Source organism: Eschscholzia californica, unplaced genomic scaffold (assembly GCF_041429995.1).
Source record: "Eschscholzia californica isolate CP2 unplaced genomic scaffold, dmEscCali1.0.p SCAF_1, whole genome shotgun sequence".
Lineage (NCBI taxonomy): Eukaryota > Viridiplantae > Streptophyta > Magnoliopsida > Ranunculales > Papaveraceae > Eschscholzia > Eschscholzia californica.
The window spans coordinates 48,083,342-48,101,990 of record NW_028238198.1 but is presented as its reverse complement, the minus strand read 5'-3'; the positions used below and the strand labels follow the sequence as shown (position 1 = coordinate 48,101,990).

Genomic DNA, 18,649 nt, shown 5'->3' with positions numbered 1-18,649 from the left:
GGGGGGGGGGGGGGGGGGGAATTTTAACAAAAATGAAGAAAAATGAGGGGGTCTTATAAAATCTCCCAATAATTTATTAGGAAACAAATTATTAGGTAAATTACACTAACATGCAAATCGGATGAAATTTTCTATACTAAGAAAAGCATACTTGTTTTGATTTTACATAACAAAAATTCTATTCATTCCTTTAATTTTTCCTGCCCCTGGCCCATCTGCTGGCATGGCACTGCAATATCCGCTAAATTGCCCAGGAGGAGGAATTAGAGGAATGGTGTCATTTAACTAAATTGGACGACTCGAAAAGAATTGAACACAATTTGGTTTTGGTTTAATGACACATGATGATGTCGTAATTTGTCTTTTTTGAATAATGAGACCGCTATGTTGAATCTCGCTTTTGCTCATCTCGATATGGGGGCAAAACCTGCAAGGAACTCGGAAACTGCTCCGACACTTAAGATAATCAGGTTGCCCTTCCAGTTGAAATAATGAATGTTGAGTAAACTTTGGGGACTTACTCGTTTGATTAAGAAAGTTGGTTCCCTCGTTTGACTCGTCCTCTTTTGTGCCGTATTCGAGGCTATTCATGAACTTTAAAATAAATACTCTAACAAACATGTCATGTATCCAAACCATACATTCACACTTTTAAAACATGTCATGTATGCAAACCATACATTCGCATACACAAACACAACGAAAGCTAAAAAGAAAAATAAATATTGTAACAAACTCTAGTTCAAATGCGAACCACCAGAACTCACTTAACTCATCCTGCACAAATCTAAACATCCTTATACAACCTTTGCGATACGTATATATGTTATGTGGTTCTCCGTGCATAAAAGTAAAACTTTAAGCTAAAGAAAAACCAAAGAAAAAAATAAAAATGACACCCCAAAGCGGGCACTGCGCCACAACCTCTGTAATCCATCTACTAGTCCTGTCGCTGGAGATGATTCTAACCATACTACTAAAGAAGTACTTGCAAACTAAGAACTGGTAGGGGGTTAATAACTCACCAACACGAGTTAAACTGGTAGAGGGGTCAAAAAACAAAACTACGATAAAAACCTTTTCGCAAGTAAAACATGCACACATATTAATATACACCTAACTTAACTAGATACCTTTTAGCTTCACCGAATTCGAAGAGTCAGACCATCCCTCCAATATCGTGTTAGGAGGAAAAGCTTATTCTTATCAGTAATCTATCATGCAACTATTTTATCTGGTTTTGCAAATGTATTTATTATGCTAAAAGAAGAAATAAAACTATTTTCTTGTAAGAACATCATTCACCCTCCATCTCTAGCATGAATCTAGATGATAATATAAAAGAAAACAAGAGGTCTCCCCTACCTAGCGATTAAGAACTCCGTCCCCATTCGCTTGTAAGAACATCATTTCTCTAAAATTTCTTCTCAAATTCATTATTATAATCTTTCCCATTGAAACCCCCAAAATTCATGAAACTTAAAGTGATTTTAATTTGATTCCAAAATCTAGAGAGAGAAAAAAAAAAAAAAAAACCTAGAAGTCTATCGAGGAAGACGAGTTGAAATTGAAGTAAAAAACCCTAGATTTATTTCGAAAGTTATAGAGGCGCCCCTCAATAACTTTTGAAGACACCCCTGTAACTGTTAAAGTCGCCCTGTGAAAATGTTAACGGCGCCCCAAATATTACTTCATAAGTTATAAATTTGTAATTGACCCGTGTTATTAACTGTCTTATGAAGAAGTTATTCAGTTCCCTCCTAAACTAACTGTGAGATTGCAAATAACACTTGAACTCACAGATTATGTTATTGCTTTGTCAACATTTTCGCCCCTTGTGTCAACTATTTATAATTACTCAGAATAACAATGTTATTTTTGGTAATTTATACAATTCTGACATATTTAAATCATTGATATGGTTTTGTAAAATTTCCACATTGACTGAAATATTTCTACGAAACCTTTCCACATTTCGACTGATCGAAATTTCTATCGAAATCGACATTTCATTCCTTGTCCCAAACCCTAGAATTTAGAACAACTAAATTAAATCATCAAAACTACAGAATTTAGAACAACTAAATTAAATCATCAATATTTCCACGAAACGTTTCCACATTTCGACCGATCGAAATTTCTATCGAAACCAACATTTCATTCCTTGTCCCAAGTCCTAGAATTTAGAACAACTAAATTAAATCATCAAAACTACAGATTTTACCTTGATTAAGTATTCCTGATTTGCTTCTTCATGAATGCTTCTCAAACTTCTTACAAATTCGAAATCAAACTCAATTAAAATTCAAGTCACAGAAATAATGAGTTCTAGGAAGGGAAACAATAGATCTCTTACCAAAATTTCGCAAAAGCCAAGATCGCTTTATGAAGCTTAAATTCGACAAACTAAGTTGCCCCCTTTGAATTTCTACCAGATTCCTCTCTTTCTCACTGAGTTTTTTCACCTACCCTAAACTCTCCTCAACCAAACACCACGAACGACTAAAAAGCCCAACTTAGTCCCTGAATTTGGTCTGATTGCGAAAAGCCCTCTGATTCTGACCTGATTGCAAGTTTGGTCCTATTTTGACCCGACCCAATTGCCTCAATAGTCCTTCATCAACCCTTATTATTTCGTTCCTATTATCTGAAAACTTGAGATGTGAGACTTAATGTAACATTATTATATAGTAATAATAATATAATACTATATTATAATAATAATAATAATATTATATAATAATTAATAATGTTATATTATTATATATTGTTAATCTAATTTGATAATAATTATTATTTTTATTATCTTCCTTACCTAAATGTCCCCAAGTGTCTTTCATCTTTTGAGAAATATTCTCTCTCCAAAACCTCTTCAAATTTACACTAAAAAGTCTCCAATTGTTTTTGAAATTATTTGTCTTGAAATATCTATAATTTCGTGTTCAACCGATAACAGAGTCATTGGGAGACATTCGAAATGTCTCAAACGAATAACACAGACATTGAGAGACATTAAAAATATCTCAAACGAATAACACAGACATTTTAGGACATTTCGGGACATGTGAAATGTCTCAAACAAATAATGGGGACATTTAAAATGTCACAAACGAATAACACAGACATTCGGGAAACCAATAACACGGGCACTGGGGGACATGAAAACGTCCCCCATTGTCCTGAACCGCTACCACCCCCTTAGACTTACTGCTACTCGTATTCAGTAAACAACCACGACAACCCATCCCCCTCTCTCGTATATTTGCGTGAGCAATAGGTAGGTTCTTATTTTGGATCTACATGTATAACTAGAATCTGCAGTCAACACAAAATTATTGACATAGATTAAGCCTTTTTGTAGTTTGAAGTCAATAATTATGTAGTTGAAAATTAGTATTAAAATCTCAAACACGAACTAAGCAAATTAAATTTGTATTGAAACCTGTTTGGGAGCCTCTCTTGGAGTTGAAAACTAAAAAGGTTAGAGGTTCCAAAATGGAGATAAGACTGCCCAATCTACCATTTAGGAGCCAACACTCTGAGTTGCTCTTATGTTTGTCTACCGAAGAAATCATGAGGTTGTTATTCAAAAATGGCAGAAAGACCTACACCAATTAGAAAAGACTACTCCAATGATGAGGCGAAAGAAATTCGGAATGACCTATTACAATTTTAAAATGATTATTTACCTTATTTTGGTTGAAATTACGAAATTGTCAAACAAAAATTGTATCTTTCCAATTTTAGATATATTTTCACTAATTTATTTTTAATATTTTTTCCATCATTTTTCTCTAATTGTTTTCTTCTGTACTAGAAGAGCTACTGATAATAATGATCCACATAAAAGAGCTGCACAACTCAATAGCATCATACTTACGTGCATCATTAACCACTGGGATTATCTTGTACTTTTTTATTCTTCTTTTTTCTTAGGGTGTGTTTGATATCTCCTATTTCCATAGAAATAAAAGAATTTTCATGGAATTAGGTATTTCCACCGTTTGATACGCAGTATAATTTCATGGCTTTAATTCCCTAGGGAATCTATTTCCTTGAAATAACCCACTTTTAATTCCTTGCACTACCCGAGGAATTAGTTTCCGTGGAAAGTCAAAAATCAAAATAAAAATATTTTAATATATTCGGATACTTGAAACCTAATATTTATCTCCATATATGTTGTAAATGACATTTTACCCATAAAATTTAGCAAAATAAACTTTTATTTATACATTGGGCAAATGACATTTTTGCCCTTCTTACCAAATGACATGTTTTACAAAGTTGTTAAAATGACATTTTGACTTTATATAGCTAAAATTACATTTTTTACCCTTTTATAATATCAAATTGACATGTTCCCTTATGTTAAAATACATTTTTACCCTCGTAAATCAAAGTGACATTTTTGCCCTTATGTGGTCTGAATGACATTCTTACCTTTATCTTGTAAAAATGGCATGTCTGCACTTTCACATTGAAAACATAGGTGCAAGAGTATAATTATGAAAAGATAAGGGTAAAAATGTAATTTAGACAGCATAAGGACGAAATGTAATTGTAACGTAAAAGAAAAAAATGACATTTTGACTATATAAGGAGTAACTAGAAACTCTTAATTGAATATTATATTCGTAGAAGTTAGTTGTCAACCAAATAACAGAGTTCGTAATTCCACGGAATAATAAATGACTATCAAACGAAAGAACTTTTATTTCCACAGAATAAATTCCGTGGAAGACTTTTCATGAAACTCTTTTATTTCCATAGAATTATTTCCCTGATATCAGACACAACCTTAAAGTTTTGACCATTTTTTTCCTTTTATTGAAGTAAATACAAATAGTTAAATGACACCCACACACATGTTTTTGTTTTTACTATATTAATTAATTTTTTGTTCTTCATTTTTTTCGAAAAAAATACATGTTTGTTTGTATCGCGTACTACAGTTTGTTTATACAGTATAACAGTTTGCTCCAATCACATGTTTGTTCCCAACATACTATAGTTTGTTATGATCGTCGATCTGTTTGTTGAAAACATAATTTGTCTTAGTTTTTTTTTCTCGTAAAATATACTTGTATGTCCTTAAACATACTTGTTTTTTTATACCAAACTACAGTTTTTGCTGAACAAACAACGTTTGATTCTCACGTCTACTTGTTTGTTCATTTTTCTTTTTTATCATGAAAATTATGTACCTGTTTGTCTTCTCTCTCTTCCTTCGCCATTAATAAAACATGCATAAATCAAAAGTTTTACATATCTAATCATGACCTGACCTTTCTCTTCATCTTGAGTTGAAGATAAAGATTGGAGAAAAAGGAGGAAAAAGAGATTGTCTTTATTATGGATTTGAACCAAAATCAATGAAAATAACTTCTTGGTCGATTTTGGACAAAATCTCGATTTGTATACATTAGTTTGTTTTTGCTTCACCGATCGCCCGAAGAAATCAAAACAAAAACTTGAAGCTGATGATCGTCATTTATCTCATCGTCTTCCAAGATCTGGAGGAGGATGAATATGCGAGGGAGAGAGAGTAAGACATACATACGGATAGAAGGGGTTGGGTGAAATCTGAAAGAAAATCTAATTTTTGCAGTCTTATGGATCGAGGGGTATTTTAGCCGTTATGAATGTCATCCACTTGGGTGGGACGAGTTGGTCCAAACCGTCATGAGCTTAAATTACTTTTGGTGCAATGGTCCTGAGGCTATATTGTTTTGGATGTAATAGTCATATCGATGTTGTAGTGTATTTTTCGACCACTAGGCCTAATTATTTTGGGCAAATATTCATTTATAAAAGGATGATTGTATGGTTGTGTATCGACCTAAAAGTCTACTTGTCCACTACGGGGTTGGAAGAAAACCTAATATTAGCAAGCTCAGTTTGATGCGGCCCGTGTGCACTCTGATGATGTACAAAATGTTCAACTGTTGACTAACGTCCATAAGTCAATAATAGACCTGAAGTCCAACGGGTCAACCTGGCTTAAGGAAACATGACTGTTGGACCCGCGAAGATCCACCACCTAACCCCAGAAGTGGGAGGTCGGTAAATATTAGCTATGGAGCTCCAACCCTGTTTCACCTAAAACACAACCAGGTTTGCCATGGATTTCTGAAGAAGAGTGAGGGGGTCCACAAAAGCAAGGCTGATGCCTTACACCCTAAACTGGGAAGGCAGAAGCACACGCTTACTGACATAATCTCGAATAAGATTTCAGTCAGCTAAAGATCTCAAGTGTTTAAGTAAGTTGGGCTTCAAGAGTCTCAAATGAGGAAACAACTCCTCGAAGATCCATCAACTCGGCAGGATATCTATGAAGTATCCTTGAACATAGAAACTTCTTATAATTTAGATACCAGATATACCAAAAAGGAACCCCTAACTACGAACAGTAGTCTAATTTCCAAGCGGTGAATCACAACCGCCTATCTACACAGTATCACAGACGGTCCAAATCGGCCTATAAAAGGGCATCACATCACATTCTTCAAGGCAAGTTGAGTAAGTTCAATACATTCCACAAGGATCACTCAATACTCATTCTTTAACTATAAAGAGCAATCTGACTGTCTTGAGCGTTGGAGAGGTTTCCGAATCCTTTGCAGGTTTTCCTCCAGGTTTCTAAGGAGCGAGGTGGAAGGAGCAGGAATCGGAGGAAGGAGTATCAATCACCCTGACGGAATATTCATAATAACAAACGTTGTCATGCATCAAGTCTTGATTTTCTGACTGATAGACGGAAAGCCATTTTTCGACATCAGCACACTCGAATCTCATGATGTCGGGAACGGATCTAAGGTGTGCGTCCGCATCCACTGGATCCTCCCAAATAGTTTTAGTTGTAGTCACTACAAAATTGAAGGGCTTTTGTTACGCCCACATTCATAGTAAATGAACAAAAGTCCGTAGCAAATGAGCGTTAGCTACAAACTTTCGGTTACGGAGTAGTTCGTAACTAAAAAATAACCTTTTTGATTATGACTTTGGTCGTAGTAAAAATCCATATATTCATTTAATATATGTTATATCATTTTTATTAAATTTATAAAATTACATAAAAGTTTATCTCAACTCTCGGAATCGCAAACGTACCCCTATGCTTCCAAACATCATCAGCCAAACAGACTTTGACTGATTAATCCATGTTGACATAAGATATCTTTCGTAAGAAATAAAAAATTACCAAACAGACTATTCTCTTATGTTTTGGAAAATGTTAAATAGCAGCATACATTTTCTATCTTATAATGTTCTTGTTTGTTTATTTAAAATGATAACACAAATTCTACTGAAACAATCAATCTAAGAATAGTTTGTTTAATATATATATATATATATATATCGTGATTTTGACACTGTTCAATAGTTTTGAGAAGAAATATCCTTATTCATGATACATCAATATTCCATGCAAGGAAAATATTTCGTGTACATTGCAAGACCCCTTTGGACCTTCTTTTGCATGCTTTTTTCAATGGTCGAAGTTTCAGGCGGGGGTAAGACGTGCTCGCTCGCATCTTCCAAGGTGTACGTTCTCGGGAACATGATTTGCTTCCATTTGGGGAACAACTTGGTTGTTGGGGGCCTCTGTACAAATCTGGACTTCGTCCATACAATGTCTCATATCTAGAATGTTATTATGTTCACGTTACTCTTATTGTTCGGCTTCCATGTCTTGGTAAACGAAATTTCTAAGATATGTTTGGTCGGACCTCTTCTATCAAGTCCAGATGTTCCTTGATTCTTTCTTCGGTTGTCTCAGTGTTAAAGTATTCAACTCGTAAGCTAGGCCTGTCTATAGATACCACTTTTAGACATCATCACTGACCATAAAAATAGACATCCATATCTTACGAGTTAAATACTTTGACCCGTTGGTGTTGTTTAGTAGGCCCAGAGGACCCGATAGAGTATGCCTGCGCAATTTTCACCTTTCTATTCGAATATAGATTTTAAGTATTGAGTTATAGTTTAATTAGTTACCTCTACTTGCATTGGCTTGAGGGTGTACTATAGTAGCATATATTTCCTTTACTTGGAACTCTGACAAAAATGTTCTGTACCTCGTGGTTTTCGAAATGTGATCCAGATCCATTATCAGAGTTTTCAGGACTCTGAAGCTACAAAAAATGTTTTACTAGATAAAAGATAGAATGTCTTTTGCCCTCTACCTTCGTTAAATTTATTGCTTCTACCCATTTAGTGAAGTAGTATATCCTTACTAGTTCGCGATGATATTTTGCTCCTGGGCTCTTTAAGAAAGGTCCTACAAGATCTAACCCCACTGAGCAAAGAGGCACGGGTTGACTATCAATCGACGCGTCAGATGCTGCCTAGGTATATTTGAATGTACCAGAAAAGGTTCTTAGTATTTCATGTATGCGTTGCAATATTATTGCATCTCGGGCCAGTAATATCCTGCCACTATTAGTTGTCTGGGCAACACTCTAGGTCTAACATGATTTCCCCAAGAGCCTTCATGTATTTCTTTCATCAATAATCATACTCTTTCTCTGACAAACATATTTGTAGAAGATATGCGAAGGATCTTCGATTAAGTACATCATCAATCATGGTATAAAAAGCGTCCTTCCTCCTTAGTCGACGAGTTCCATTCGCGTCACTTGCCTTCGTAGTTTGTAACAGAGAAGTCGAACTGTAAAGTCTAGTAAAATTGGTTTCTTTCGGGAGAGATCAGCATTTTCCCGACTCCCTTCGAGGCTTCACTCGAAGCACCATCCACGTACAACTTACATATTATTTTAGAGTGTACTTCTACCTTGTTGACCACGCACTTCAAGATGAAGCATGCTAGTTCCTTTGATGGTTGCTCTCTTTACGAACATAATGTCGAATTCACTTAGTCTATTGTTCATTTGAGTATTCTTCTCAACGTCTTTCGTAGCATATTTTTCAAGGGATCTACCGTGCTCATGGGCGCTATGAAAACCTAGTCTTAATGGAATCTCCTCCCAACTAGTTTGAACTTGGTCTCTCCCGTTTGAACTTAGAATTTTGTAGGCGCCCCTTTTTGTTTGTTCTTTATTCCCTCCATACTTTAAACAGAAGAAGTTAATAAAGATGAAAATGAACTACATAAAAGTCGCAATCAGAAGCCAGATCACGATCGGAAGATCGAACATTCGATATTGTACAATAGATTTTGAATTGTTTCCCTTATTAACAAAAACTTTAAACAAATCTAGTTCAACTCTCTAATTTTCTTTCCACATAAACGGAAATTTGTTTCTTTCGAACTCAACCATGAAGATTTTATACCTATGAAGATATACATATGATTAGATTAAAGATCAGATAAAATTAGGAATTTTCTATTACATAGAAAAACAATAATAGAGTTAAACTAGGGTTTTTTCTCGAGTTTTCAAGAGAGTGGCATGATCAGATCCAGATCTACTTCCAAACATCAATTCCTTAATCGTTATCTAACTTCCAAGTCTTTTTGTTTCGTTCTAATTCTACTTCCTTCTTATATATTTTTTCTTGTCATCTTCGTCTTCAAATTTGGGTGGGAAAAGAAGAACAGGAAAAAGGGACGTTTGTAGAGCTTTGAAGTCAATTTGGGAGGTGCTTTTAGCAATTACGAGAAACACTTTTAGCAATTACGGGAGGCTCCTATAGAACCTTTGTATCATGTTTTTAGTAACAAAAGTAGGACTCGTTTATGTTCTCTTTCTAACAAAAAAGCTTTAAAACATGTAACCTTCGACCCCTGAGTCGAGATGTGGGCCAAATCAACTGCTTTGACTAGTTTACCTTATTTTGGCTTAGGTGCCAATAGAAAGTTCTTAATAAGAGAACGTGGAACAAAGATATTTTTTTTTTTGTTAAAGGAGCGTGGAACAAAGATAGAAAGACAATCATGAATAAAGACGACAAACAAATAACAACGAGAGTAGTCTCTATCTCCTAGTTGGGTCGGAGAGATAGCGTGCCCAATTGGGAGTCTTCTAGTCCAGGCCGGCAAATAACTCGGCCGCCACCACCAACACCAACGGTCTCGTATGAGCCGAATGAGAAACCCAATTCAAGGGATTTTGTAATACGAGTGGAAGAAGACACATATAATTATCATGGAGTAAGTATAAAGAAACAAGAAAAGCAACGCGGGATGGGATTGAGTAACGCCTCCTCTTCCTTCTATTCTCTCTCTCTCTCTTTCTCCTTCCTCTATACCTTTTTCTTCTTCAATTTCGCTGTCAATTAACCTCTATAATTAACAAACACAAAGTCAAAAACGTTTTCTTTAATCCTCACTCTCGTATAATTGTCTTCCTTCAACAAACAATTACTTATTAACCCTCTCCCCCTCTCTCTCTTTCTCTCTCTAAACAAAAATTAATCAGTTTAGAGAGAGAAAGTGTGATCACCCTCTTCTCTTCTTCTTCTTCTTCTGAATAAGGTCTAATTGTAATCTGTTATTTCTTTCTTGTTCTGAAATGGAAGTATCTACTTCTTCTTCTTCTTCACCTCTATCAGTTCATTCTTTTGATTTTTCTTCTCGTTTAACTAACCCTCGTCGTTTCAATCCTCCTTCTTCTACCTTCCATCGTGATCATCATAAATTCAAATCTTCATCTTCTTCCCTTGATTGTTGTTATGCCACCCGATTTAAATTTCTTATTCCCTTTGACCCAATTCGAACTTCCCTTTCTTCTTCTTCTTCTTCTTATTCTAATTCTTCCATATTTGGAACCCCAATTTTCTCTCCCACAAATCAACTATCTTTCTCTACCTGGTCTTCTAATTATAGAAAAGGAAGAGGGAGAATTAGAATTTCAGCAGTCTTTGAGAGATTCACGGAAAGGGCAATCAAATCAGTCATTTTCTCACAGAGAGAAGCTAGAGCTTTAGGAAAAGACATGGTTTTTACCCAACATCTCTTGCTTGGTTTAATAGCTGAAGATCGTTCTCCAAATGGGTTTCTTGGTTCAGGTATCTCCATTGATTCAGCTCGAGATGCTGTTCGTACTATCTGGAACGATCAACCCAATTCCAGTAACGATGATAATTCAAAGTCTGAGTCTTCTTCTTCATCACCATCATCTTCTGTATCAGCTTCTGATGTTCCTTTCTCGATTAGCACAAAAAGGGTTTTTGAAGCAGCAGTTGAGTATTCAAGGAGTATGGGTTATAATTTCATTTCTCCTGAGCATATCTCCATTGGGTTGTTCACTGCTGATGATGGTAGTGCTGCTCGGGTCCTCAAGAGGTTTCTCTCTCTAAAACTCTCTCTATATATATATATTGCTATGTAATTTTGCATACCCAAATTACTGATATTGATGAATCAGGTTGGGAGCAAACATTAATCAGTTAGCAGCAGTAGCAATCTCCAAGCTTCAAGGGGAACTTGCAAAAGATGGTAGAGAACCATCATCTTCATCTGCTTCATCAAAATCAATACATCAAAAGTTGTCATCTCAAAAGAACTCTATTGTAAGACCTTCTGAAAAAAAGAAAGGTTGGTTTTTCTTGTCACTTTGACCCATCTCTAGTAATTTAGATGATTGCTCTGATTATTTCCCGTTTGTTTTTTTGTAGAGAAAAGTGCTTTGGAACAATTCTGCGTAGACTTGACTGCTCGAGCGAGTGAGGGACTTATAGATCCTGTAATTGCTCGAGAAAATGAAGTTCAAAGAGTTGTTCAGATTCTTTGCCGAAGAACTAAGAAGAATCCTATTCTTCTTGGAGAACCAGGGGTGGGGAAAACTGCCATTGCTGAAGGTTTGGCAATTAGTATAGCAGACGGGGATGTTCCTGATTCTCTACTGGTACACAAGTTTTGAATTTTTCGATCATCACCCTGCTTTGTTAGTTTCAATTTGTTAAGACTTTTCATTTTACACAATTGGGTCGCTTTCTATTTTTATTTGCAGACAAAACGCATAGTATCCTTGGATATTGGTTTACTAATGGCAGGTGCTAAGGAGAGAGGAGAGCTAGAGGCACGTGTTACTACACTGATCAATGAGATACTAAAAGCAGGTTTCTTACTGCCTCCCATTCGGTTTTCTTTTGTTTTTGTGGTATAAACCTTTTATTATCCATCATTGTCTTTGAATGGGTCAATGCAGGTAACGTGATCTTGTTTATTGATGAAGTCCATACACTTATTGGATCTGGAACTGTTGGAAAAGGAGGCAAAGGATCAGGTCTTGACATTGCCAATTTATTGAAGCCTGCACTTGGGAGGGGTGAATTACAGGTAACGTCAGTACGGTCTGCCCACACATCCTGTACCAAATAAATCCAAAACGACCCATTATTTGTTTGGAATAGGACAATGTCTTAGATCATATCCATTTAATCTCTACTAGTTAGCAAGGTAATCTGATGTTTGAAGTTTTTAACCATGAATACTCATCCTTCCTCATCGTTTGTGAATGACTATATAGAATCATGATATAAGAGCCTTTGAGCTTCTATTGATATAAGAAACCAGAAGTATATTTGGATTTTAGTACATTGCTTGCAGTGTCTTAACTTAGTTGACAAAGACTTTCTTAGTAAAGCGAGTTAAGGAAAGAGCTCTTTCTGCTATTCTACTTTCCCGTTAAATATAGATAGCACTGACAGTTCACTTCTCAGTGTATTGCATCAACAACCATGGATGAACACAGGAGTCACTTTGAGAAGGATAAAGCATTGGCTCGCCGTTTTCAGCCTGTGTTTATTGATGAGCCGAGTCAGGTAATAATGGTGCCAGCTTTTGTTAATTATGTCATCATCATTTTTCACTGTGACTTGATCTCATGTGACCTTCTATAGGGGGATGCAGTTAAAATATTGTTGGGTTTACAAGAGAAGTACGAGTCTTACCATAAGTGCAAATATACATTGGAAGCTATAAATGCTGCTGTACAGCTGTCAGCAAGATATATTTCTGATAGGTATCTTCCTGACAAAGCAATTGATCTCATTGATGAGGCTGGCAGCAGGGCTCGTATAGATGCATTTAAGAAGAAGAAGGAACATCAAACAATTATTCTTTCACAGACCCCAAATGACTATTGGCAAGAAATCAGAGCTGTTCACTCAATGCATGAAGTGGTAATAAGAGTGCTTCTAGATTATGTCAAAATGGTTTTCAGATAGGCCTTGTCATGAGTTACCAAAATTTCTCTTATATGCAGGTCTTGGCAAATAAAATAAAATATGGAGCCAGTGTTTCTGACTCTGAGGATAACACAGAAATCATCGCTGATTCCCCTGTGCCTACCACAGCAGATGATGATGAGTATGATTCTCTCCGCCAAAAATGAGGGTTTTAAGTATGTCTCTAGCTGTTTGGTATTGATTAGTTCCTAGTTTTGCAGACCAGTAGTCGTAGGACTGGAAGAGATAGCGTCTGTTGCTTCACTTTGGTCCGGTATCCCCATTCAGCGGCTCACTGCAGATGAAAGAATGAGTTTGTTGGATCTTGACCACCTGCTTGAGAAGCGGGTCGTTGGCCAACAAGATGCTGTTGCTGCCATATCTCGAGCCGTGAAGAGATCACGTGTTGGTTTGAAAGACCCCAACAGACCCATTGCAGCAATGCTTTTCTGCGGCCCAACTGGTGTTGGCAAAACAGAACTTACGAAAGCTCTGGCAGCCTGCTACTTTGGATCTGTAAGTCTTCACATACACTTTGTTCTTACATTGATAATGCAATAGGACTCCACAGGATAATGCCTAAAGCTTTATTCATATCTCGTAGGTTCTTATCATGTGCTCCCCTTGGCATTTCTGGAAAACTTAGCTTGTCTTTCTGTGTAACTCTTGTGTTATTTTCTTCACAAATTTGGGTACCACAATGACTAGATAGTTTAATTTTATGAAACTTCATAAGAACCCCAGAGTTTCTGGTTATTTCCCAGTGAGGGATTCATGTGCACTCTGGACCTGCAAGCTGCAACCACACTTCAGTGTCCATGTCAGTGGGCTTTCTGGGTTCTAAGATGTTCGCGAGTCCCATGTCAAGTGTCAACATCCCTCTTTCTTTTCCAACCTCAATGTGCAATTGATGACTAATTGTCACCTCTTGCTTGGTTTGTTGCTTTTTGAATTTTTAATTGCTTTCTAGAATTTAATATTTGTTTTGGTGGTTGCTTTGCTTTACCTAGGCAACTTTAGGTCTAATTGTAGGTTTTGCTTCGCCTAGGCAACTTCAGTCATGTAAAATTGTCTAGATTCTAGAATGAAACTTGTGCACCATGAAAGGAGGGAGAATGAACCTCCCTCATCTCGGGTTCCTTACAGTGCGAGTTCATTCGTCATTCCCAAAAACATGTTTTTAAAGTGATTATTCATTAAGGAATGCATGACACGCATAAAAAAAGCCGAAGAACAAATAATTTCAGCACCCCGTGGTTAAACATCTACATGACAATAGTTATAGTCCAAGAAATGAAATTTTTGTTTCGGTGAAAATTTCGATCGGTCAAAAAGTGGAAACGCTTCGGTCTGTGTGAAAATTTTACAAATCTGTTGAAATGTTAGTATTCTTATTAAGGTATATTTAGTATCTTAGGGGGCTAATATGCAATAAAATAGTAAGTTAGGGGGGCTAAATTTAATTATTCACCTATAATAACCCTAAAATAGTTACCTTATGGGCTAATCTGCAATAAATCATTCAGTTTGGGGGGTAAGTTGAAATATTTTTAACCATTCTGTTAGTTTGAGAGACTATTTTCACTTAAGAAATTGTTTAGGGGTTAAGTAAAATAATAATCTTAAGAAATACTCAGAGTCTAAAGGCGTCCCTCTAAATTGTTATTGGCACCCCCACAGGGCATTGGGATAGTGAGGGTAGGGGTGTGAATAACCTTTTTGGGTGGGACCTTTAGAATTTCAATTTAAAAAAACTGGAACCTTAATCAATTTCTACTTTTTCAGCCGCACTTTCTTTTCTTCTTCTTGAAACCTTAATACCTTCTTCGCCCCTAAAGATGGAAAGAGAGTTCAATACTGAGTGTTTTAGAGAAGGAGATCAAGTGTTTTAAAGATAAGTAAAAGAACAAAGATCCAAAATATTTTAAGAAGTTTCAAGATCAGAAAAGAACGAGATGAGGAAAATTAAACTAGAAAAGAAAGTTTGTAATGGTAGGGTTTTATTTTCTATTACTTGTTCGAAAGTTCTGGTATTTGTACCTATAAAATCACCAATATGTTTTCAGTTTGTTTTGATTTTAGCCGACTCTTGTAAATTTCAGCCGAAATTTCGTAAATTTCGACCGATCTTGCAAGAAAAATATGTAAGTTACCTTTGGTGTAGGTTGTTTCTAAAAAATGGTCGAAATTTTTCGACATTTGATTCCTTGTTATATTCGTAGGCTCTTTGGAAGAGGCCGAAAGGGACGCTTGAGTTAGATATAAACAATCCTCTTTGGACATTAACTTTATCCTATAGACTCCTAAGTTATCTCTAACTGGGCGAACAAGCTTATCAACATCCGAATATATAGCAAGATAAGATAATACTAACAAGGTAAACTAAAAGACCTAGATGAACCGAAAATCTCTTTAGAAACCTAATTTGCCACTTCGTCGAAGCCATGGTTGCTTTGGCAGCTTTGTGCCCTTGTTGGCCATGGATGCTCCTGCGTCAACATACTATGATTTTCTTTTAAATCGTAAGAGAGATTTGAATGTCATATAAATTGCTAGATTAGTCAAGTAAATTAGTAAATCAAACAAGATTCTTAATTGCAACCAAAAACCCTTAGTATGAACTTAATCTGGTGTTTTCTAGTTTTATATAGTTTTTTTGACTCCATTGATGAAAATTTATTGCATATAAATCAATATTTAGAAAGTAGGTAGGGGGATTCTCTCTGATAAACTTGCACAACTTCGATGATTGGAAACATTTATGGTCTTCCATTTATTTCCCCATATTATATTATGGTTTAGAAGATGTAGGCACAATAGGGTACATGCTTCCTTTTTCAGCGGGCCGAGTTTGTGGCTTCCTTTTTACCAATGCACTAGTTCCTTGCTTGCATTAGTTTCTTGGATCCAGTTGAGATCATGGAATCGAATGTCGAAAATTTTCGAACGAACCACCCAAAAAAGGTTATTGCCACCCCTTCCCTTTCTCTAAAACGCACCACCCAAAAAGGTTATTGGCACCCCTTCCCTTACTATCACAATGCCCTACGGGGGTGCCAATAACAATTTGGAGGGGCGCCTTTAGACTCTAATTATTTCTGTAACATCATTTCTTACTTAACCCCTAAACAATTTCTTAAGTGAAACTAGCCCCTCAAACTAACAGAATGGTTAAAAATAATTCAATTTACCTCCTAAACTAATTGTTTTTTTTGTAGATTAACCCCTAACGTAACTACTTTAGGGTTATTATAGGTGAATAAATAAATTTAGCCCTCTAACTTAACTATTTTATTGCATATACATCCCCTCAGATACTAGCCTTTTATACTAAACAAACCTTAATAAAGATACTAACATTTCCGCAGATTTGTAAAATTTCCACCTTGGACCGGCCAAACTTTTAACCGAAACCAAAATTTCATTCCTTGGTTGAAACTGTTAATTTTAAAAGGAATAAAAGTAACCGGGAAGGAGGAAGAACTTGACATCCACGATTAAGTTCTCTTGTTCAACACTCACTTGTCATAATTTTTGCTAAAGGTAATTTCGTAAACATCCAAGGGTAGCCTTCCTAACTTAATGTCAGACAAATGAGATCTTCTTTGGAAGTGGCAAGCGTATCTTGCTAATTGTCTTGAAGTCTGTCATTAAGCATTGCATCAATTTTACAAAAGTTGAATTCCGACTAGATCGAGATAAAGCACTTTATGAAAATCATTGTCGCATTAGATAATGAGTAGAAGTACTTGTACACAAACAAGTATAAGAAGCATAATTGATCATCTTACATGGCTTTTCACTTATTACCATTGAGCATTTCTATTGTGTTATACAGAAGTATTTCTATTACGTCATCCAAGCTTTACCTTTCCATTGATGTTCTGAATGTAGGAGGCAGCAATGCTAAGATTGGATATGAGTGAATATATGGAACGGCACAGTGTTAGCAAGCTGATAGGATCTCCTCCAGGTTATGTGGGATATGGAGACGGAGGCACTCTGACAGAAGCAGTCAGAAGAAAACCTTTCACTGTTGTATTGCTTGACGAAATTGAGAAAGCCCATCCAGACATATTTAACATCCTCCTCCAGGTCTTTGAAGATGGCCACCTCAGTGACTCCCAGGTTCGTAATCAAGTTCACTTTCTAGCACATGATTTGCAGCATCGTCGCAACTAAAACTTTTTCCTTTTCCCTAATTGTTTGTCTCTAGGGAAGAAGAGTATCGTTTAAGAATACATTGATTGTCATGACATCAAACGTGGGTTCTAGTTCCATAGCAAAAGGTAGACGGAACAGAATGGGGTTCTTGATTGACGATGATGACAAGTCAGGCTCATACACTGCCATGAAAGTTTTGTTAATGGAAGAACTAAAGGCGTATTTCAGACCAGAGTTGCTCAACAGGTTGGATGAAGTAGTCGTTTTCCGCCCCCTCCAGACGACACAGGTTTGTCATCGTCACGTTCTTTTTATTCTGCACGAATAAGACTACATCGATAAAAGGTTGAAACTTTTATGTGATTTATGTAAATACTGAGGGATGATTGCGTTTCAGATGCAGGAGATATTGAGTATAATGTTGGAGGAATTGAAGGGTAGATTAGTATCCCTGGGAATAGGGCTGGAGATGTCTGAAGCCGTAGTCGAACTGGTATGTGAACAAGGTTATGACCAGAGCTATGGAGCTCGGCCTCTGAGGAGAGCGATATCTCTTTTGATAGAAGATTTACTAAGTGAAGCGGTCCTTTCCGGTGAGTGTAAGCCTGGGGATACTGCTTTCATTGATGTCGACACTGTGTCTGGAAAACCATTTGTCACAGCTCATTCAAACCAAAAATCCCAATTATCTGATGCTCCATCTGTATGATATATAACATCACTTGTACATATGTTGTAACTAACTCTGCAAGATTTTGTTCAAAACAGAGCATTTTCCTATTCTTGTATAGTGATTATAATCTGTATAAAGATTCAATTATACTGTAAATAATGTTATGCTATACGGTGGTTGACCGTGGGTGCCTTTAAACATTCTGAACTTTTAAGGGACAAGGTTCCCACACCTCGCCCTACCAGTGAGGTAGATTCCATTTTAGCTAACGATGTACAATTACGAAAATCATATGTATCTGAGTCGGATCTCTTTTGGCTAACGCCGCACGGTTAGGAAAATCATATATACCTGAATGAGATTTCTTTTGGCTAACGCCATACGATTTACCAAAATCATATGTACTTGGATCTATTTTGTTCTTGACAAATATCGTTTTCTTTTATAAATATCTCTCTCCAATAAAAATTAGATACCCAGACTGATCTCCAACTAATCCACCATTTGAATTCGTAGATTTGGTAGTTATATAAGTTTCATCTGTAACATGCAATGAGGCAAGCAGGATGTGCATATGGGTTAAAGATGCATAGGTTTTGACCTATTACATGCAATGTGCATATGGATTAAAGATGCGTAGGTTTTTGACCTATTACGTGCAAATATACATAC

The 18,649-nt window shown here is 36.2% G+C and overlaps 1 protein-coding gene across 1 annotated transcript; it reads left to right on the top strand.

Moving 5' to 3' along the window:
• Positions 1-9,882: 9,882 nt before the first annotated feature.
• On the top strand, positions 9,883-18,146 carry ERD1 (Clp ATPase). The gene is made up of 12 exons (XM_086653919.1): positions 9,883-11,254; positions 11,337-11,506; positions 11,587-11,816; positions 11,922-12,030; positions 12,120-12,250; positions 12,634-12,735; positions 12,814-13,095; positions 13,179-13,282; positions 13,362-13,656; positions 17,035-17,268; positions 17,357-17,593; positions 17,702-18,146. The coding sequence occupies exons 1-12, from the start codon at positions 10,482-10,484 to the stop codon at positions 18,011-18,013; spliced, it is 2,979 nt and encodes a 992-aa protein (XP_086510045.1). The 5' UTR covers positions 9,883-10,481; the 3' UTR covers positions 18,014-18,146.
• The last annotated feature ends 503 nt before the right edge of the window (positions 18,147-18,649 follow it).

Bases quoted from the DNA above. Each gene is read 5' to 3' on its own strand.
- ERD1 (XM_086653919.1), top strand. From the start codon at position 10,482: ATGGAAGTATCTACTTCTTCTTCTTCTTCACCTCTATCAGTTCATTCT. The intron at 12,251-12,633 runs GTAACGTCAGTA...TTCACTTCTCAG, and splicing joins TTGGGAGGGGTGAATTACAG to TGTATTGCATCAACAACCAT. The intron at 17,594-17,701 runs GTTTGTCATCGT...ATTGCGTTTCAG, and splicing joins GCCCCCTCCAGACGACACAG to ATGCAGGAGATATTGAGTAT.